Source organism: Xiphophorus hellerii, chromosome 4, assembly GCF_003331165.1.
Source record: "Xiphophorus hellerii strain 12219 chromosome 4, Xiphophorus_hellerii-4.1, whole genome shotgun sequence".
NCBI lineage: Eukaryota > Metazoa > Chordata > Actinopteri > Cyprinodontiformes > Poeciliidae > Xiphophorus > Xiphophorus hellerii.
Genome location: NC_045675.1, coordinates 12,326,624 through 12,348,351, shown reverse-complemented (window position 1 = coordinate 12,348,351; position 21,728 = coordinate 12,326,624). Strand labels below are relative to the sequence as shown.

The following is a 21,728-nucleotide window of genomic DNA, read 5'->3' as shown; positions in this document are numbered from 1 at the left end:
CTTTGTTATATATCCCTTTCTATCACTTGGCAGTGATTTATTTGTAAAACTGATCCTACCCACCAACCTTATCTACCTACAAAGTCACAAAAATCAGCTACTGTCCACCATGAGAGAAGGCTGTCCCAGCCACCAGGCCATCTCCCCATTCAAGTTTTACAATATTCACCCCATGGTTGCCAACTTAGTGACTTTTACTCTATATTTTGCACAAACACACCCACATACACACCCCTTCAAGTGAAGGGTCTTTAAAGATCGTTGATCGGCCAGAAAATTGCAATAAAGCCTAACTTTGTCACAAAATAAAATGGCAACAATCACACAACTCATGACATCAATAATCACTGTCCAAATAGAGACTTGCACAGAGGCTAGTACGAACACTAGAATGTAGACTTCATCTCCCACATTTTGAAAACCTCAGAGCTTCACTGAAGATCAAGTTTTGTATTTTGTCGTTTATTATGTAATAATTAATTGGAACATGTCATGTTTATTTCCAGACTGATAGAGTGATATTTACTTTTGTGTAATATTTTAAATGTTGTGGCATGAGTATAGTCTTTTGCTAACAAAATGTGTCACTTTGACCCTAAGTGCTGCTGTTCAGCCTCTTGTGTTCATAAATGTATCAAAGCAATCAAGAAATATTGTAAAAGCAAAGAATCATGGGTGATGAAAGATTTTTGTGTCTTTAATAAAAAGAATCACCAGTTAAAATTTTACCATTGGTTTCTTTTGAATGCGTTTTAAAGATCAGAATTGTTTTCAATTAATTGGGTGAATTTCTGAGTTTACATTTCTTGCTGTAATTTTGCATTTACAACAAATGCAAATGCTCTTCACAACGCAGCACTGTAATATTGTTCTTTTTCAAAATCAAAGAAGCAAACCCTTTCCTGTTTTTATAGAGGGTCATTCTCACAGCTCATCAGTAAACAAAATGATTCTAGTTTCAGCAGCAAAGGCAGATGTGAATTCTTGTAGATTGGAAACCAAACAGTTTTTACTTAAAAAAAATTATCAACCTGAAAACAAGGGTGAGTCGCTCTTTACTCAGAAAATCAGTTTTATTTCATCAAGTTTACAATCAAGTTTTCCCTTGAGCAAAACTCACTGCAAGCTTGTGCACTGCAAAAACAGAAAATTTCAAATTATGTTTAGTCAATTTTTTACTGTAAATCTCTGTTCATTTGAGATAAAGCAAAACTAACTTAGAAGGTACTTTGAGGCAAAATATTTTAACTGCTTGTTTTGAGTCAATTCCTTAATATTGATGAAGTCATTTAATTTATAAGATGGGGAAATGTTTGGTTATTAGTTAAATAATCTGCCAATGGCACAAAAACTGTTTTCAAGTTTCTTTAGAACAATGAGATGTTAAAGTTTCTCTGTTTACAGATGACAGCGCAGATCAGTGTCTGTCCTGTGATTGGTGGCTTTCTTTCCAACAGGAAGTTGTGAACAGAGTTTAAAAGCTGCTGCAGGACTGCAGACATTCACATGAAGCTGGACAAGCAATGGCTCTGCTGAAAGTTCTGCTGCTGCTGGGGCTGGGTGAGTTGGAGACACTGGAGACACTGGAGACACTTCCACTGGTTCCAGTGAGGCTGCTGCTCTCTGTGACTCTCAAACTTCCCTCTGATTTCTGTTTCAGGCTGAAACTTCTTTGCATATAAACTGTGATGCTTTTTAATCTTTAAATGTTTATTCTTTTTCTGTTCTTGTTGCCATGTTTGCTCCTGATTTCTGAGTAAAGTCCTCCTTTTTCTTCTTCAGGAGTTTCAGTGAACTCAGATGTTTCTCTGCAGAAGAGAATCATTGGAGGTCAAAACTGTCCTGACACGGAGCGTCTTTATCATGTTCGGCTGGAGAGCAGCAATGGTACTCATTTACACCGTTGTGGAGGATCTCTGATCCACTCTTGGTGGATTCTGACTTCAGCTCACTGCTGGCCGTTTGAGCCAGGATGGTAGGAAAGAGACATGAAGACAGTTTTATCTGCAGATCATCAGGTTTTCTGTCTGTTCATTATAATCTAATATTTTCTGCAGGACTAACGAAATAGTGATAAAAGTTCATCCACGGACTGCTGGGGAGCAGAGAAGGATAATCCAACAAGCTCCTGTGATTTATAGTCACGGAGGCCAGCAGCATGACATCATGTTGCTGGCGCTTGAGAGATCAGTAACAGATGTCCCACTTGCTCCGCTACCAGACTGCAGGCATCATATTAGAGTGTAAGTTTTTCTCTGATCAAAAACTTGTCTTCAGGTTTTCTGTCTCCACTCCTCCAGTCCTGCTGCCTCTGCTTCAGCACACCTGAGTCAGGTAATCAGGCCACCAGCAGAACCAGAACCCATTTAGCTCAGGTGTGTTGGACCAGAGACACATGTAAAGGACGTAGGACACACTGAGGACTGGAGGTGGACACTCCTGTGTCAGTGGATGAAGTCCTTCATGGATTCATTTTCTGTTCTTTCATTGTTCTTCATAACAATTAATTTTCTATATTGTTATCTTGTATTTTTACACCTTATTCTTATTGTGTTTTAGAGGCCATGTTGTTCAGCTGGCAGGAGAGGGAGCAACAACAACCGGCCCCAATAATCAGCGATGTGAGAGAAATATTGAAGTTATGAGAATAAAATATTTGTTTCTGTCTCTACAGAGAAGGTCGAGTGAAGAACATGTTTATGATTCTCATGTTTCTCTCTCTACAGTGCTCCCCGGTGCTGCTATTCCACCACATCTTCAATGTGTCGACATGAGAGTTGTTCAGACTTCCCTCAACGTGCCGACACGTGGGCATGTATTCTATGCTGCAGCACCGAACAAGGATGTCTGCTATGTAAGTTTGTTTCTTGAATATCTCTCTGCAGCAATTATTAGACGTTAATGTTTTAAAACATAAATAAATATATTGATATAAATTTTTCTACAGGGCGACACTGGTGGAGCAGCGATGCACAACCACATGATTTATGGTGTGATTTCTCTTGGTGGAGCAAATGCATGTGAGAGTCCAGTTACCATCTTGAATGTGTGTAAATACAAGGACTGGATTAGAAGAACACTTGGGATTCACTAAAACATAAACTATTATGAAATAAAATTCTCATCAAATTTCCTTTCTCAAATTTTATAATTGTATCTTCATCAGTTTGATCCACATGTTTGTAGAATTAGAATAAACCAATAGATTTTTTTTCTCACATGATCTTGACCTCCCTAATGGAGCTTTCTCTTCACCTCAGAAATGAAAATAAATAAATGCATGAAAAAGAAACATTTCCTGGCTGATTGTCTTTACATTCATTGTTCAGTTTGTTCACTTGATATTTTCCCTGAACTGAGTCTAAAAATGTGACATGAGTTTTAAATCACATGAAGAGGAACACCAGAAGTAATTTATTTATTCAGTTTTTGTGGACATATTTGAAATATGTTTTTAAAAAATTTTTTTTAATGATGTCATGTGGCATATTGTAATGAATCCTACAGCAAGGCTGCAGACAGTAAAACAAAAAAAGGGTTTTATACACTCTGTTTATGTTACATTCATGGAGCAGTCTGTTGAGTCTTTTTTAAAACAATGTTGTAATTAAATGTTTAATGTAAATTATAGATCATGTGTTCTTGTCATGTGGTGTGGTGAGGCAGACGCTGTAGACCCAGGATGTGGTAAATTAATGGTTTTAATGATAAATGTCCAGCAAAACACAGTCCAAAATAACGGGCAGCACGGCCGAGCGGAAACCAGGGCTCGACACCGGTAGCAACCGTAAAAAGGAATGGGCAACGGAACAACACGAACGCACATCAGACGAGGACCCGACCAGGAACAAAGAACACAGGTGGAGTTAAATACACGGGAGGGTAATCACAGAGACGAGACACACCTGGGAACAATCAAGGGGAGGACAGGACAACGAAGAGACGCAAGGACACAAAAAACTCTAAATGAACACAGAAAACACAGATCCTGACAGTTCTTAAATCTGTACTTATCTCAAATCTTGATAAAACAGGTAGCTGAACACAAAGTATAAAAAACACCATTTTAAAATGACCAATTTTACATCTTGGTATTGATAAAGACAAGTTGTGGGAATAAATCTTGTAAGAATCATTAACCAAGACACAAGTTGTAGTTCACCCATTTTCCCCTCTGTGCACCACCAAGGTCCGTTTACCAGTTTAAGACCAGACTAAAATCCTAGTATCATTACCTTGAGAAATAATGAGCTTTGCTTAAATATAAAACAGGGTTTAATGCAGAAATTGTTCAAATGTTTCACATCATCCAATTGGAACAGATACAGAGTGACTTTCACCGTCCAGCGCTGGGCTCCACTCAGCTCACCTTAGGATAAACACCAAGTGAAGCAAAGATTGTAGAGCAAGTTCTGCTTTATTTTCTCCTCATTCTGCTCCCTCTCTAAGGTTTTCCTGCCTTAATCAGTTTTTGTTTATGTGTGACTGTCGTCACTCTTAAATGTTATAGTTGTGTCAGCGTGCAGCTGAGTGCATGTGAGCAGATAAAACAGAGAAAAGACAAAGAGTCCTTTTGTCCATAACAGAGTGTTCCTTATGAATTTATTGTAACATTTCTTGTCTATAAATTGACAAGATTCATAGTTTCTTTTACGAAGAACATTTTAGTTACATTCGTCTTTTTGTTTTTCACAATGTAGCATCAGGACTTTTTTTCTATTTTTTTGTATTGATGCTTGTCCTTAACTTGATCTTTGTTAGCACATTAGCTCCACTTTACACCAAACTGACTTTTAGCCACATAAAACAGATGTTTGTTTTTTTTCAATTAGCAGATGAATATGTTATCATGTCTCTAATTAGTCAAATCACAGACTGTTACTCGCCGGTTCATCTTGTTACTTCACGCCACTGCTCCTCATCCCTTCTCCCATGTCTCTGATTTATTTTGTGACTTGGGTTGTGTTTTTTTGTAAGTTTGATTTTTAATTAAATCTACAACAGAACTTTTACATCACCTGCCTGGTGCATTTGGGTCCACACTTCAACCACACACATCATGATAGATGGTGGTAATACATTGGACTTTAAAGCCACTCTGTCCATCATGGTCAGTTTGGAATGAATATATGTAATGTAAACATTTAAATATAAATAAAAATAGTGTTTTCATAAACCACAATAAAGCCTAACTTTGTTACAAAATAAAATGGAAACAATAACACAACTCATGACATCAATAATCACCGTCCAAATAGTTTTAACAATTTGAACTTATTTCTATGCAACCAGGAATTTTTTATTTAACTCTTTCTAGAGTAGTGATTTTGTCGTTCATTTTATTCTTCATATTTAACAGCAGTGACATGCAGTGAGGTTCATAGCTGGTGAAGCATTGACTTAATCATTATCATATTTACAAATATAGACACATTGCATTTTATTGTTACGAAGCTGAGGTTGGTTTCCAACTGCAGCTTTCGATTCGGAAAATGGCTAAGGGGCGATTCCACCTAATTTTTCACTATCTTCCGCATCTTTAATCTACTCTAGTTCCAAAACCACAACACCTAGACACTTCATACCTGGACTATATTATTTTCAACTAATAGAGTATTTAAAACCATGCTTGGGATTTGTAGAACTTCACTTAGCCCGCTGCAGAAGATCTGTCATGAATTGCGGCGTGAGGTGGTGAGGCAGATGACTCAGGTTGGAGTGAATAAAAAGAAGTGATGATTTTAATGAATTTGTCAGCAAGAAAATCCAAGCAGCACAGATAGAGCGGAAGGTTAAGAGCTCTCAATCTGGTAGTAACCGGTGACAACAACTGACAGCAGAACAGACGCAAGACCAGACAGATACAGCGAGGAGCCGATGAGGAACAAGGAACACAGGTGGGATTAAATACACAGGGAGACAATCAGGGGAAACAGAAGACAGGTGTCAATAATAAAAGGGTGGACAGGACAACACAGAGACTCCACAAACATAAAGACACAGAAAAACTCAAATCACAACACTTTCCTTCCAACAGCCATCACCATCTAGAATAAGTCTTTGAAGAATTAATAAGTTACACCAACATTTAATTTTCCTTTGGGATTAATAAAGTGATTTTGAATTAGAATTGAATTTGTAAACAAAACTGCATGGAACAAGCAGGGCCGGTCTTAGGAGGGTGTGGGCCCCTGGGCTTGAGCCAAGGTGGGGGCCCTACTTAATCATGGTCTATCTATCTATCTATCTATCTATCTATCTATCTATCTATCTATCTATCTATCTATCTATCTATCTATCTATCTATCTATCGTAGGACACACACGCATATATATGTCTACAAATACACAAACACACACACAGATACAGTATATATAGTATATATATACACTGCTCAAAAAAATAAAGGGAACACTTAAACAGGTGTTTAACATTTAAAGTGTTCCCTTTATTTTTTTTGAGCAGTATATATATATACAGCCACTGTCCACCATGAGAGAAGACTGTCCCAGCCACCAGGCCATCTCCCCATGCAAGTTTTACAATATTCACCCCATGATTGCCAATGTTACCCTGCAACCTTGAGTGGCTGAGGGTAATGTAGAAAAATGATCTTCTCTCAACATGTGATGCTGTGATACAGAAAAGATGAGGCAAACACGTTGAGCTTCCATCAGCATCTAACAGGAAGATTTATTCTTCTTTTGTACAATAAACATACTCCATATTTTCAAATCTTTTGTATTTTAATAGCCTTCACAACCTCTATTCTGTATAGATAAAATATACTTTAATATTTAAGCATCTTATCTTACAACTGTATTGTTTTACAGAACAATAGTACTTTATCTGCTACGCTGCGTCTCTTTACTAACCTTTACACTTAACAGCCATTAGTTACGAATGTCGTACAATATGGTTTTGCTGGTTTTTGAGAAGGAAACGCCATTTTGCAGATAAAACAATTAAAATAGCGTCATTTATCTGAAAATCGTTTTGAAATGTACAAAATCCAACCAGTTCAATAGGAATTCAGCAGTCCTTTAGCTGTTTCTCAGCTAGTTCAATACACAGGAACAAAGTCCGCTAGCATTAGCATAAACCAGCCTCCAGAACTATGTCCCGTTTTCCACACCATACTCATCACAAACCGGACAACATGACTCACTATTCAACTCCCCCAGCAACTTCTTTTAAATATGAATAGTAGGGTAGTATGACAACACTGACACACACAGTTTTTGACAATTCTTCGCAGTTCCCTACAATTTCCTATTCTGACAAAACATTCTTGTTTTGTCCTCAATCTCTAAGCGTCAGGCAGCGCTAGATGTCAATAGCTGTCGAAAATACCACTTTCTTTCTGGTGTAACTTGAAGATTTAAGGAAAAAAGTACATGGTTGCCATTTTATTTTGCAACAAAGTTTGGCATTATTGTGGTTCTTAAAAAAATATATATATATATTATTTTTAATTATATTTAAATGTTTACATATATTCATTCCAAACTGACCATGATGGACAGAGTGGCTTTAAAGTCCAATTCATTACCACCGTCTGTCATGATGTGTGTGGTTGAAGTGTGGACCCAAATGCAGCAGGCAGGAGACATAAAAATTCAGTTGAAGATTTAATTAAAAATCAAACTTACAAATAAAAACAAATTCCAAGTAACAAAATAAACCCAAACCAGAGACATGAAGAGACCAGGGAGAAATGATGAGTATCAGCGGCGTGGAGTAACAAGATGAACCGGTGAGGAACAGTCTGTGATTTTACTAATTAAAGACGTGATTATATATTCATCTGCTAGTTGAAAAAAAACCCATTAGTTTTATGTGGCTAAAAGTTATTTTGGTGTAAAGTGGAGCTAATGTGCTAACAAAGATCAAAGATCAAGATAAGGACAAATAAAAATAGAAAAAAAGCCCTGATGCAACATTGTGAAAAAAAAAAGACTAATGGAACCAAATGTCCTTGGTAAAAGAAACTATGAATCTTATGATTTTATAGACAAGAAATTCAAAAGGAACACTGTTATGGACCAAAAGACTCTTTGTTTTTTCTCTGTTTTATCTGTCAACATGCACACAGGGCCGTGCAGAGACCTTTGGAGGAGCAGGGGCTCAAAGACGGCAATAGCATTTTCCTTAGTTTTTAATGAAATGTGTGTTTTGTGAGCTACAGTTTGTAAATGTGTAAAGGACACAGTATAAACATGACCCATAAACTGCTGTGTTAGATTAGCTAATAGCAGTTTTAGCTATAATCTACCACAGCGATCACTAATTAATAATTGTGAAATAATCATTAAGCCTAAAGCCATACTGCTGCAACAGACTAAATGTTCTGGTCTTTGTGTGGGAAATATTTAGTGTTTTTTGGTGTTGAATCCTGAAACATAGAGTGGCGTTGTTGTCAGTTGCTATGGAAACGAGTCTGCGTGTAGCTTGGCCGATACAGAGGGCGAGAAAGAAGTGGTTTTGAGTTGTACTTCAACAGATTTTCCCTTTGCTGTGGAGAACAGCACTAAATTAATAATACCTACATATCCAAGTTTATTGAGTTAACGAAATTATTCTACGGCGGCAGCGCAGCGATGGATGACATGTAAAATAGTCTTTTTGTCCTCCAGCGTTGTGCGCATGGGCGAAATATGTAAACAGTAACATGCAAGATGTTTATATTTGTAAATCTGATTATGATTAAGTCAGTGCCTCACCAGCTATGAACATCACTGCTGTTAAGTATGAAGAATAAAATGAACAACAAAATCACTACTCTAGAAGGAGTTTGTATCATTTAATAACAACATAATAAAATATTCCTGGTTCCATTGAAATATGTTTAAATTGTTAATTAATACTATTATTTGTATGGTGATTATTGAATTATTAAGGCTATTACATTTGATGATGCAAACCTTCTGTTCTGTTTAATTTGATGTAATATTAACAGTGAAAAACTTTGCAACAATAAAGTATTTAATGACATATTTTAGCAGTACTAACAAATTTCAACTTTTTCCAGATGTTACTATAAAATTTACAGAGAACTTCTGTCATGTTTAAATTTCTCAAAATCAAATTGTAATTTCTGAGAAATTTTACATAATAAACATGTAATTTAGATTTAAATTTCAACAGTGAAAGAAAATAAATATTTTTGCACGTCATCCTTTATTTTGCAAGCAATTTTTATGTTAATGTTTTTAAGATAATTCTTTTTTTTATAGCTTTATGCAACCCGATGAAAAGTTCTAAATTTTACAATTATATATTAATGACACTTTAACTGCAATAGAGGAAAATTTTCTATCATTAGTATGTTAAATTTGTGGCAACCAGAAGCTAACATTAATTAGTTTTACCTGTTTTCAAATATTTTCTTTAAACGTCATTCATTCCAGATTTTGACTTTTAAAATGTTTTTAATTATTTAACTTTTTATTTCTTTGTATCTTTATTGAAATTTGATGACTTTTTCTATTATTTTAAAATTAAGACTATTATTTAATTGTTGCATTATGTAACTTCAGTTTCATTATTTTTGTGCACAGCTCTTTGGTCTTGTTGGAGTTTAAAGTTCTCTAGAACTAAATCAGGAAGAGTAACTCCAGAGCTGCAGAGTTTAGATCAGGGGTGTCAAACTAAAGTCCTCGAGGGCCGCTGTACTGCAACTTTTAGATGTGCCTCTGCTGCACCACACCTGAGTAGAATAATTAGGTCATTAGCAAGGCTCTGGAGAACTGATCTACACAAGGAGGAGGTCATTTCATTCCAATATTTGGTACTTGTGGCACATCCAAAAACTGCAGGACAGAGGCCCTTAAGGACTGGAGTTTGACACTTGTGGTTTAGATGCTGCATGTTCATTTCTGATATAAAATAGAGACAAAAACTGAATAAATAAATTATTTCCAGTGTTCATCTTCATGTGATTTAAAACCCACGTTTTTAGACTCAGTTCAGGGAAAATATCAACTGAACAAACTGAACCACAAATGTAAAGACAATCAGCCAGGAAATGTTTCTTTTTCATGCATTTATTGATTCATTTTTCATTTCGGAGGCAGAGAAAGCTCCATTAGGGAGGTCAAGATCAGGTGAGAAACAACTAAACTATTGATTCATTGTAATTCTACAAAGGTGTGGATCAAACTAATGAAGATACAATTTTAAAATTATATGCGAGACAAAATTTGATGTGAATTTTTATTTCATGATAGTTTATGTCTTATTTAAGACCAGTTTTTCTTTTAATCCACGCCTTGTATTCACACACATCCATGATTACAACTGGTCTCTGACATGCCTCTGCTCCACCAAGAGAAATCACACCATAAATCTTGTCGCCGAACATCGCTGCTCCACCAGCGTCGCCCTGTTGAAAAATTTATATCAATATATTTATTTCTGTGGTAAAACAGAAAAGTCTTCTAATCACTGTAGAGGGATATTCAAGAAACAAACTTACATAGCAGACATCCCTGTTCGGTGCTTTGACATGGAATACAAGCCCATGATTTTGCATGAAGAGGGAAGCATAAACAACTCTCATGTTGACACACTGAAGATGTGCTGGAATAGCAGCAGGGGGGGGCACTGTAGAGAAACAAGAGAATTATAAACTTGTTCTTCACTTGACCTGTAGAGAGAGAACCAGATTTTATTCTCATGAATTCAATATTTCTCTCACATCGCTGATTATTGGGGCCGGTTGTCGTTGCTGCCTCTCCTGCCAGCTGAACAACATCATCTCTAAAACACAATAAGAATAAAATATATCATTAAATTTTACATTAATTGTTACGAAGAACAATGAAATAACACAAAATAAATCTGTACTTCATCCACTGACACAGGAGTTTCCACCTCCAGTCCTCAGTGTGTCCTGTGTCCTTTACATGTGTCACTGGTCCAACACACCTGAGCTAAATGGGTTCTGGTTCTGCTGGTGGCCTGATTACCTGACTCAGGTGTGCTGAAGCAGAGGCAGCAGGACTGGAGGAGTGGAGACAGAAAACCTGAAGTCATGTTTTTGATCAGAAAAAGACTCACAGTTGAAGTCGATATCTGCAGTCTGGTAGACGAGCAACTGGGACATCTGTTACTGGTGTCTGAAGCCCCAGCAACATGATGTCATCCTGCTGGTTGCTGCTTGTATAAATCACAGGAGTTACTTGGATCATCTGTCTCTGCTCCCCAGCAGTCCGTGGATGAACTTTTAACACTGCTACATTAGTCCTGCATAAAATATTAGATTATAATGAACAGACAGAAAACCTGATCATCTGCAGATAAAACTGTCTTCATGTTTCTTTCCTACCATCCTGGCTCCGACTTCCAGCAGTGAGCTGCAGTGAGAATCCACCAAGAGTGGATCAGAGATCCTCCACAGCGCCTCATATGAGTACCATTGCTGCTCTCAAGCCGAACATGATAAAGACGCTCCGTGTCAGGACAGTTTTGACCTCCAATGATTCTCTTCTGCAGAGAAACATCTGAGTTCACTGAAACTCCTGAAGAAGAAAAAGGAGGACTTTACTCAGAAATCAGGAGCAAACATGGCAGCAAGAACAGAAAAAGGATAAACAGTTAAAGATTAAAAAGCATCACAGTTTATATGCAAAGAAGTTTCAGTCTGAAACAGAATCAGAGGGAAGTTAGAGAGTCATGGAGAGCAGCAGCCTCACTGGAACCAGTGGAAGTGTCTCCAGTTTCCCCAGTGTGTCCAGTGTCTCCAACTCACCCAGCCCCAGCAGCAGCAGAACCTTCAGCAGATCCATTGCTTGTCCAGCTTCCTCTGAATGTCTGCAGTCCTGCAGCAGCTTTTAAACTCTGTTCATGACTTCCTGTTGGAAAGAAAGCCACCAATCACAGGACAGACACTGATCTGTGCTGTCATCTGCATACAGAGAAACTTTAACATCTCATTGTTCTAAAGAAACTTGAAAAGAGTTTTTGTTCCATTGACAGATTATTTCATTAATAACCAAACATTTCCCCTCTTATAACTTAAATGACTTCATCAATATTAAGGAATTGACTCAAAACAAGCAGCTAACCTATTTTGCCTCAAAGTACCTTCTAAGTTAGTTTTGCTTTATCTCAAATGAACAGAGAGATTTGCAGTAGAAAATAGACCAAAAATAATTGGAAAATTTTCTGTTTTTGAAGTGCATCATCTTGCAGAGAGTTTTGCTCAAAAGAAAACTTGATTGTAAACGTGATGAAATAAAATTGATTTTTTTAAATAAAGAGCGACTCGTATTTGTTTTCATGTGTATGCTCTCTTTTTTAAAGAAAAATCTGTTTGGTTTCCAATTTACAAGAATTCACATCTGCCTTTGCTCCTGAAACGAGAATCATTTTGTTTACTGATGAGCTGTGAAAATGACCCTCTACAAACAGACAAGGTTTTGCTTCTTTGATTTTTAAAAAGAACAATATTACAGTGTTAGGTGGTGAAGAGCATTTGCATTTGTTGTAAATGCAAAATTATAACAAAAAATTAAAACTCAGAAATTCACCTAATTAAATGAAAACAATTCAGATCTTTAAAACACATTTAAAAGAAAACTATGGTAAAATTTTAACCAATGTGATTCTTTTTATTAAAGACACAGACCTCTTTCATCACCCATGATTCTTTGCTTTTACTGTTTTTCTTGATTGCTTTGATACATTTGTGAACACAAGAGGCTGAACAGCAGCACTTAAAGTCAAAGTGGCACATTTTGTTAGCAAAAGACTCAAACTGTGCCACATTTAAAATATTAAACAAAGCAAATGTTACTCTCAATCAGCGTTGAAAAAAAACATGACATGTTCCAATCAATCATTACATAATAAACGACAAAATATAAAACTTGATCTTCAGTGAAGCCCAGAGGTTTTCAAAATGTGATCAAGTCTACATGTTAGCCTACATGTTAGCCTACATGCTAGCCATCCATTCCGTTTTCATGATCGCCATGTGTGAAACACCGCAGTTTAGTTTTGATTTTGAAAAAACAGCAGGATAATAAAAACAGAAATCCATCACCTCACACTGCAAATGCACCAATTTCTACAATGTTTAGTCCAGTTTCTAATACAAATATCTTAGTAGACTTGAAATTAGACAAAACTAACTTTTCAGCAAGATGGAAGAATTTCGTTTAAGCAAATAATTTCTTAATTTTGGCAAAAATGTACGAGTTTTAAGTGAAATAATCTGCCAGTGGATCTAGTACTTTTTTAAAAATCAATATTGAGGAATTATTAACTTTAAACAAACTCATATTTCATGCTAAAGAGTTACTTGTTGATTTTGTCCTATTTCAAATGAACTAAGACATTTGCACTAAAAATTAAACAAAAAAATACTTGGTAAGATTTTGTGTTTTTGCAGAGCAGCAATGGTAAGATGCTGGATTAGCATCATGAACTTAATATGTAGACTTATTTTCCTGCACCTTACTTTGAAATCACCCCGTAAGGTGTTTAAGTAGGTCATTATTTTCCATTGAAACAACAAACCTTATTTCCAAACCTGTTTGATAACACTGAGGGACGCTTAATATCTCCAGGGTTTTAATAAATTATGTCCTAGCAGCTCTTTAATCCTCTGTTCTGTTCTTGTGCAAATCAGCTGATCAGGATTGTGAGTATTTTAAATCGTGTATGGAAAACATGCACATTATCTGTTTTTTGTTAATTTACCAAAGAGTGGAAATAAAACATGAACAGATCCCTTTGTTTAAAATGCGACCTCTGACCTTTCACGTTACAGCTAACCGAAACTCAAAATTAAGCTGGCAATAAAGATAATTTAAAAAGTATTTTCAATACAGAAACCATACAGTTTCTTTCAGTCATTGATATCCTTCACAGTGTGAAAGCCATTTCCTTGAAAGTATCTGGAGATCTGAATCCAATCATATGAACGGAATGTTGAGTGGAAGGAAAAAGTGTGGTAGAAGGAGCCCAAACCAAGTCAACATCACTTTCTGTAGGCTTATTATGTCATATTAAAGGTCATTTTTTATTAGTCTTTTCTAATATTCTTATGAAAGTTTGAAGAAGTTTGGCTCATCATTAACTCTAATCCATTTCATCAAGATTAATGAAAGTAATCAATTTGAATCCCTACCTGTACAAAGAATCTTTATAATATATGTTTAACTTTTTATTAAAATTACTGAGATCCTTTAATAATAGTAATTTCACCTCATATGTTATATAATGTGTCACTTAAAGATGTTCACACTTTTCAAACCTTGTCCATGCGTATTACAACCAGCTGGAAAATGTAAGTGTGATAACATGATCCCAAACCAGCGGACCACTAACAAACAAATAACGTGTCAAGTGGTAACTCTCACAAGCCTGTGTAACGTTCAGATATTTGAAATGCCATCATTTTACATTCCTATTTCCATCCATCCATTTTCGAACACCCTTGTCCCTAGTGGGGTCGGGAGGTGCTGGTGTCTCCAGATAACGTTACGGGTGAGAGGCGGGGTTCACCCTGGACAGGGGTGTTGCAGACAGTCTGTCAACCTGTCCAGGGTTTTAAACTCGCAAATGTAAAATGCCATCATTTTACATTCCTATTTCCTGTAATATAATCTGTCTATAAATAACCAATTTCATGTATAGCAGCCAGTGGACAGCTATCCAAAAGCAATTTTCTTGTGTTTATATGGGTTTTTATTTTGTAAATGCAGACAGACCACTAAAGTGGACTCTAGTGCATCACACAATACACTGAAACCACTAGTGGCCATTAACTGCAAGTGCAAAAAAATTTAGTTAAATTACATATTGCGGAAAGATGAAAAAGCACTCAGGAATATCCAGTCCCTCCTTCTACTGCAGAAACTCTTACAGGTAAAAAAATATATTGTGACATGAAGCAACCCCTTAAGACTAATACTACTGATGTAGTTTCCAAATAACAACTTTGTATTTGGAGAAATTACAAATGATCACCTGTCCACTAAAGTGGACGTCATGCATCAGTGGCAATATTTTGACAGGTATTTACTGACCTCCATACTATGACTTTAGATATACAGTAGGCATCATTTAGAGCAAATATTTTGGCTATAAAAACATAATTATATTTTAGATCTTAACTTGATTTAAGGAAAAAGGTCGATTGTTGTCATTTTATTTTGTAAGAAAGTTTGGCTTTATTTTGGTCCTTAACAAAACAATTATTTATATTTAAATGTTTACATTACATATATTCATTCCAAACTGACCATGATGTCATCGGAGTGGCTTTAAACTCCGATACATTACCACCGTCTGTCAGGATGTGTGTGGTTGAAGTGTGGACCCAAGTGCAGCAGGCAGGAGATGTAAAAGTTCTGTTGTAGATTTAATTAAAAATCAGACTTACAAAAAAAACACAAAGTCCAACAAACAAAAATAAATCCAATCCAGAGACATGAAGAGACCATCAGGAAACCAGGGAGAAGGGATGAGGAGCAGTGGCGTGGAGTAACAAGACGAACCGACGAGTAACAGTCTGTGATTTGACTAATGACAGAGTGTTTAGTCTGTGATTAGTTTGGGGACATTGTCCCCAAATGTCATCATTTGGGGACAATGCAAAGCAAGTGTAATCACAGAGTGTGATTACTCAAATCACAGTCTGTGAATTGAATAAGATTAATGATTACATATTAATCTGCTAATTAAAAAAACATCTGTTTTATGTGGCTAAAAGTTAGTTTGGTGTAAAGTGGAGCTAATGTGCTAACAAAGATCAAGTTAAAGACAAACATAAATACAAAAAAATAGAAAAAAAGCCCTGATGCTACATTGTGAAAAACAAAAAGACTAATGTAACTAAAATGTCCTTCGTAAAAGAAACTATGAATCTTATGATTTTATAGACAAGAAATTCATAAGGAACACTATGTTATGGACAAAAGGACTCTTTGTCTTTTCTCTGTTTTATCTGCTCACATGCACACAGGGCCGTGCAGAAACATTAGGAGGGGCAGGGGCTCAAAGTTAAAAAGGAAAAGAACAAGATCTTAAAACATCGTACAACAACATAGCAACAACCCATATTAGTCAAGAATCTAATATTTAATCGGATCATACTATATCACTGTCATCGTGTGGGGACAATGCAAAGCAAATGTAGTTTATGTTTCCCTGATAGGTTTAATGTTGCTGTTTCTGCTGCTGACAGTCCTGGAGGGCTGAGTTGATCTGAGACTGAAGTTGTTAAACAGACCAGAGGAGAGAAGATCTCTGGTTATGAAGTTATGAAATAAGTAAATTTGCTGCTATTTTATGAAATAAACCCTAATAATATCTGACTGTTTAACCTCTTTAACAGTTTGGCTGCAGACTGTTTTAAAGATCAAACAAAAAACTTGGAGGTGTTAACTCTATGCCATTTTTCTATGTTAGCACCTCTGAGATCCAGAATTATAAGACTGAGAAATCAAGGCAAAGAAAACTCAGTAGCTGCTGGTAGGGGCCTTTCTGGGGCCCCTCAAGACATTCAGGGCCCTCCAGATACTGAGAGGCCCCTAGAAATGGTTGAGTTGTATCAGATTATAGATCTAAAACTGTAGCAGTCATCTATTGAGAATGACAATGTTATTACATTTTATTTAGTACATTCAGCAGAGAAAACATAAATAAAAATAAATAGTTCATTTAGGATTTAATTAGGATGTTTACTTTGTAAGATGCAAAGAATCATCTTGATTGTTGTGTTACCATGGCTACAATATGGTGTAATTTTGTGTCTGTACATAGAAGATTACTTTTGTAAATGCAGACAGACCACTAAAGTGGACTCTAGTGCATCACACAATACACTGAAACCACTAGTGGCCATTAACTGCAAGTGCAAGGAAGTGCCCAGTTGATTTGTATTTCTTTTTGGGGGGGGATTTTATTGTAATCCATAGGGGGCCCAGAAAATCTTTGGAAACCACTGGGGGAGCAGAGAAGAAAATCTTTGGGAACCACTGTCCAAGTCCATTCCCTGAAGTTTTAGTCATTCAAGTGCAATCGTCTAATCTTCCAAGCTTTTCCAATCTCTAAACTTTCCAAAGTGGTCCAAATATGATTGTTTTTTACTTAAATGTCGCTGCCTTGTAGGTTCCAAAACCCCAAATTTCCAACAAAGGCCGTGGGTGGTAACAGGTGGCTTGATTGGCATGCACTTTCGACTTGATTGTTTTAAAAGTTATAATTTATTTCTTGAAAAAAATACAAACAAAACAAAATAATGACTAAAAAAGTCTTACAACTTGGTTGAAAACAAAAGTTAACTTAAATTGATGTTTCAAGTACAAAAAAGTGGTCAAAAAACTAATTTTATAAAACCTCCTGTCATTACACCAGACATAGACCTCCACCAAACACCCGGTGTGTTCTTACTCAAATTAATGGGCAGGTCCAACAGTTACCAAAGTAATCTAAACAATTCCAAATCTAAAAATTAATTACAGATTTTGGTTCTAAACTATCCATCCATTTTCTAACACCCTTGTCCCTAGTGGGGTCGGAAGGGGTGCTGGTGCCTATCTCCGGCGAATGTTTTGGGCGAGAGGCGGGGTCACCCTGGCAGTGGGACCGACTCAGGCTGCATTTAGTTCAGCACTGGGCAGCCTGATAAAGTTCAAGTCAGAACTTTCCTCTGCAGCCGAACCATTTCTGCGTTTATGAGCGAGGGGGATTTTTCTGCTATTGCAAGAACATTTACAAAAAATAAATATAGTATTTCGAACTTCAACATCAGACAAACAAGTATATGTTTAAAAAAAATATTCTTGCCCATAGATAGTTAGACAGCGCAGATCCGCCACCCTCCTCCTCACCATGGGCCTGGAGTCTGAACATCATGGAGGAAGAGAGAAACTGAGAATCCTCATTATTAGACCGAGGGCAGCCTGACTGATTTATTTTATTAAATTATTATATTAAATATTATTGTGGAGGGCCACAAGCAGACCTCCTGACTTACAGGTAGAAAAACTTAAAAATAAAAAATAAAAACTTCAAAACAATCACTAGGGGCATCAAGGATTAAAGCAGCAGGGCCTCAAGCCCCCTTGGGATCCCCTCTGCACGTTCCTTCTCCTGTCTGTATGGAGTTATTCTACTGCGCTGCAGTGGATGGATGGCATGTAAAAGAATTGTTACATTTACTTATTTACAAATAAATCAGATTTATTTGTAAATCTGATTATGATTAAGTCAGTGCCTCACCAGCTATGAACCTCATAACACGTCACTGCTGTTAAGTATGAAGAATAACATGAATGACAAAATCACTACTCTAGAAAAAGTTTGTATCATTTAATAACAGCATAATAAAATATTCCTGGGTGCATAGAAATAAGTTAAAATTGTAAATTAATACTATTTTTAAAAATACTATTTTTAATACTATTATTGAATTATTAAGGCTATCATATTTGATGATGTAAACCTTCTTTTCTGTTTAATTTGATTTAATATTATCAATGAAAAATGTTGTAAAAATAAAGTATTTAATGATATATTTTAGCAGTATTAACTAGGAGTTGAACAACTTCATATTTTTTAAGGTCGACCAAATCATGATAAAAGTCGAGTCGACATCGACTAGTCGCGGTGACGTCATAGTGACATAAGCTCAAAAAACGCTTCACAACAAACACGTTTTGAGCATCAGGTGCGTCTGGTTTACATTCAAAGTCTACGTGGAGGCGCGTCGAGGGCCATGGAGGCACGTTTTAGCGTCTAGCGCAGCGTGATTTGAGCGCCTCCAATGCCTCCGAGCTCCACATAGACTTTGAATGTAAACCAGTCGCGCCTGACGCTCAAAACCCCTTTTGGTGTGAACGCACCATTAGAGGCTTTATCAGCCATATGCACTGCAAATATTGATTGAAAAACCACCGCTTTTACTAAGTCTATTATTCAGAATTAAAAGAGCAAGAAACAGATTATTATCCCGGTCGGACTTCTTTGTGAGCAGCAGAGAAAAGTCCGAAAAGTCGCACAAAGTAGGGTCTGACTTTTTTGTGTTTTTCAAACACCTGCTGATACTGATGATCGCTGAATAGCTGCACATATAATAGTCAAATTATTGCACTGACCACAATGGTGCTTTTGGATCATCACAAACCAAACTTATTATGAATGGATCTTGTTTGGTTAGTGTTGAATTCAGCGCTGCCTCCACTGACTCAGCGGCTCTCTGACGGGATGAACCAACATGCAGTCGGCGGCAGAGATCGCCTCTATCAGATCCTCAGACTGAAGCTTGAAGTTTGTTTCCAGATGTTGTCAAACATTTTTTTTGCTTTAATTTTCAATGTTTATTAAATCCTTCAACAATTAAACAGACATTGAAACCATTGTTGACAATATCAATGCTGTAAAGTATACAACAATAAGTAGCTATACAGAGAAGGACTTGAGTTTTTAACATTTTCCCCCCTGAGCTCCTCTTGATCCTTCCATACTCCCCCCACCACAGCCAGCAGAAGGAGATAAAGCAAAACAGAATAGAGTAAAATAATTCCTATTTTGCCCTTATAATCCAAGAAGTTAAGAAGTCCCAATGTAGGTGTCAAGAGTAAGTTGGAGTTAAGGGTGCTGTTAATTTTTCCCATGACCTCCTGCCAATAAGAAATTAGGTTTGGACACATGGGGAACATATGAAGCATGTCTCCCGGACTTTGTTTACATCACCAACAAATATCACAGTTACATATTCTAGCTCTCAATAATTTAATTGGTGTCCAATATAATTGTTTCAGAATTTTGAAATGTATCAATTTGGAGCACGCATCCCTTATGGACTTTAACATTTGTTTGACTACTGCACCCCACTCTTCCTCTGAGAAACAATTGTTTAATTCTGATTCCCATACCTTTTTAAGTCACATTATTGTTGCAAGTGTTCTCAATCAGGTAAATAAATATGACATACTGGTCTTGGGGAGTCTTTCAATTTATTAAACATAGTGGATTTTTGGTTGAGGAGTGTGGTTTGGCTGTTGGGGAACTTGTTGAGTGTGAAAGTGTGAAGGCGGCGTCCAGGATGAATAATGCGGTGGTTTTGGTTTTGGACTCTATTGACAAGGTGAACAGTGTAGTTGAGAGGGGGATTGTTTTGAGAAATACTCAAACTACTGTTTTCCCTTTAATGAACCCTGCAAAAAAAGATCACCCTGTCTAATCTGCCACATTTCAACAGCGATGATGTGTTTGCTGAAGGAATTGTCAAGCCACAGTCAGACCGTGTCAGCAATAAGTGTTTATGATTCTCAAAAATGATAATATAAAAGATAATATATATGAAATGTGTTAAGGCTTTGAACAAAGTAAAATAAAAGATTAAAGAGATACTCCTTGGAGAGATCTCTGAAGTTGGTTTTGAGGTCAAACCTGTATGAGGGTTGCTTTATAAGCCACCATTGACTAAAAATGTTGGTGATTTACAATGGAGAATTTTGCATGGTGCTATTGTGGTTAATGTTTTTGTTTCTACTAATAATCCTGCTGTTTCAGATAAATGTCCCTTTTGTTTATTTAGAGAAACTATCTATCATTGTTTTGTACAATGTTTCAGAATAATGGATTTATTTACATTACTAAGAGATATTTGGAAATTATTTAGAGAAAATTTCACAGAACAGTTTTTTATTTTGGATTTTTTATATGGCAAAAGAAAGAAGAAAATTGGAGGTTGTTAAATTTTTTTCTTGGTCAAGCAAGAAAAAAATAAGCTTGCAATTTATTTGAGTAGAAAATTTAAAATTAATAATGAACAGAATACTGATTGTGTAAAGGTCTTTAAGAGTTTGGTTAGAGCAAGAGTTATGTTAGAATATAAATATTATCTAAGAATATATGAACTAAATATTTCTCAGAATATTTGGGATTATGAAGGTGTTTTATTTACTTTGAATAATTGTGAACTTTCATTTATAAATGTGTTAATTTGAAGTTGTGTTAAATGTTCCTGTGGATAACCACTGAGTGAATAAATGTGTTTTTAAAACTCTAAAATCTCTCTCTCTTTCTCTCTCTATTTATGAGGAAATTTTTGGCACTAGTTGCCTTTATTTGACAGCAATCCGACAGGAAGTGGCAGGAAGAGGGAAGTGGGGGAGTGAGGAATGGGCCAAAATAACCGAGGACAGGAGTCGGTCTCTAGACCACCTCGGTCTACAGTCTCTGTATGTGAGGCGCCGCCCTAAGCACTGCGCCACGCAATGCGCCATGCAATGCCCCTATTCCGGCAGCTCTTGCTGGAATTTTCTGTTTCTCTTTGGTAAATTATTTAATTTTTTCTACAAGTTGAGGTGTCTGACAAACTCATCTAGTTTGCCGTCTTTCATTTTCTTGGAAAAATTAGTTTTGTCACGTGATTGCGACTAGTCGACTGGCCTCGTAAAAAGTCATTGTAAAAACTGACTAGTCTGGTAGTCGGTGCAACCCCTATTACAGACATCTTTTTGTTTTTTCCAGATGTTACAATAAAATTTACAACAAACTTCTGTCATGTTTAAACTTCTGAAAACCACATTGTATTTTCTGAGAAGTTTTACATAATAATGTCAGGATTCAGGTTGGAGTGAGGGTTCTTTTCAGAGACGAGCTACGCGGAGGAGTTTGACAGCCTGACGCACCTGCAACCGATTCCGGTAACCGGCGGCAGGCTTCTTAAGAAGCGTTGGAACCACCAGTCATCGCTCAATGGT

General features: G+C 36.5%; 2 protein-coding genes across 2 annotated transcripts; one reads left to right on the top strand and one right to left on the bottom strand.

The window, feature by feature from the left end:
* Positions 1-1,447: 1,447 nt before the first annotated feature.
* LOC116718750 (anionic trypsin-2-like) lies at positions 1,448-3,294 on the top strand. Its single transcript, XM_032560975.1, has 6 exons — positions 1,448-1,560; positions 1,783-1,975; positions 2,058-2,243; positions 2,560-2,621; positions 2,727-2,854; positions 2,948-3,294. Exons 1-6 carry the CDS (start codon positions 1,524-1,526, stop codon positions 3,092-3,094), a joined length of 753 nt encoding a protein of 250 aa, XP_032416866.1. The 5' UTR covers positions 1,448-1,523; the 3' UTR covers positions 3,095-3,294.
* A 6,734-nt stretch (positions 3,295-10,028) lies between these two features.
* On the bottom strand, positions 10,029-11,826 carry LOC116718782 (trypsin-like). Its single transcript, XM_032561008.1, has 6 exons — positions 11,753-11,826; positions 11,330-11,522; positions 11,062-11,247; positions 10,700-10,761; positions 10,478-10,605; positions 10,029-10,384 (listed from the first exon to the last, which is right to left on the bottom strand). Exons 1-6 carry the CDS (start codon positions 11,787-11,789, stop codon positions 10,238-10,240), a joined length of 753 nt encoding a protein of 250 aa, XP_032416899.1. The 5' UTR covers positions 11,790-11,826; the 3' UTR covers positions 10,029-10,237.
* Positions 11,827-21,728: the final 9,902 nt, after the last annotated feature.

Excerpts from the sequence above, each read along its gene's own strand:
- LOC116718782 (XM_032561008.1), bottom strand. The coding sequence starts at position 11,789 with ATGGATCTGCTGAAGGTTCTGCTGCTGCTGGGGCTGG. Across the intron at positions 10,762-11,061 it reads TGCAGATATCGACTTCAACT|AGATGATGTTGTTCAGCTGG; the intron begins GTGAGTCTTTTT and ends ATTGTGTTTTAG. Across the intron at positions 10,385-10,477 it reads CGAACAGGGATGTCTGCTAT|GGCGACGCTGGTGGAGCAGC; the intron begins GTAAGTTTGTTT and ends ATTTTTCAACAG.
- LOC116718750 (XM_032560975.1), top strand. The coding sequence starts at position 1,524 with ATGGCTCTGCTGAAAGTTCTGCTGCTGCTGGGGCTGG. Across the intron at positions 2,244-2,559 it reads TGCAGGCATCATATTAGAGT|AGGCCATGTTGTTCAGCTGG; the intron begins GTAAGTTTTTCT and ends ATTGTGTTTTAG. Across the intron at positions 2,622-2,726 it reads CGGCCCCAATAATCAGCGAT|TGCTCCCCGGTGCTGCTATT; the intron begins GTGAGAGAAATA and ends CTCTCTCTACAG.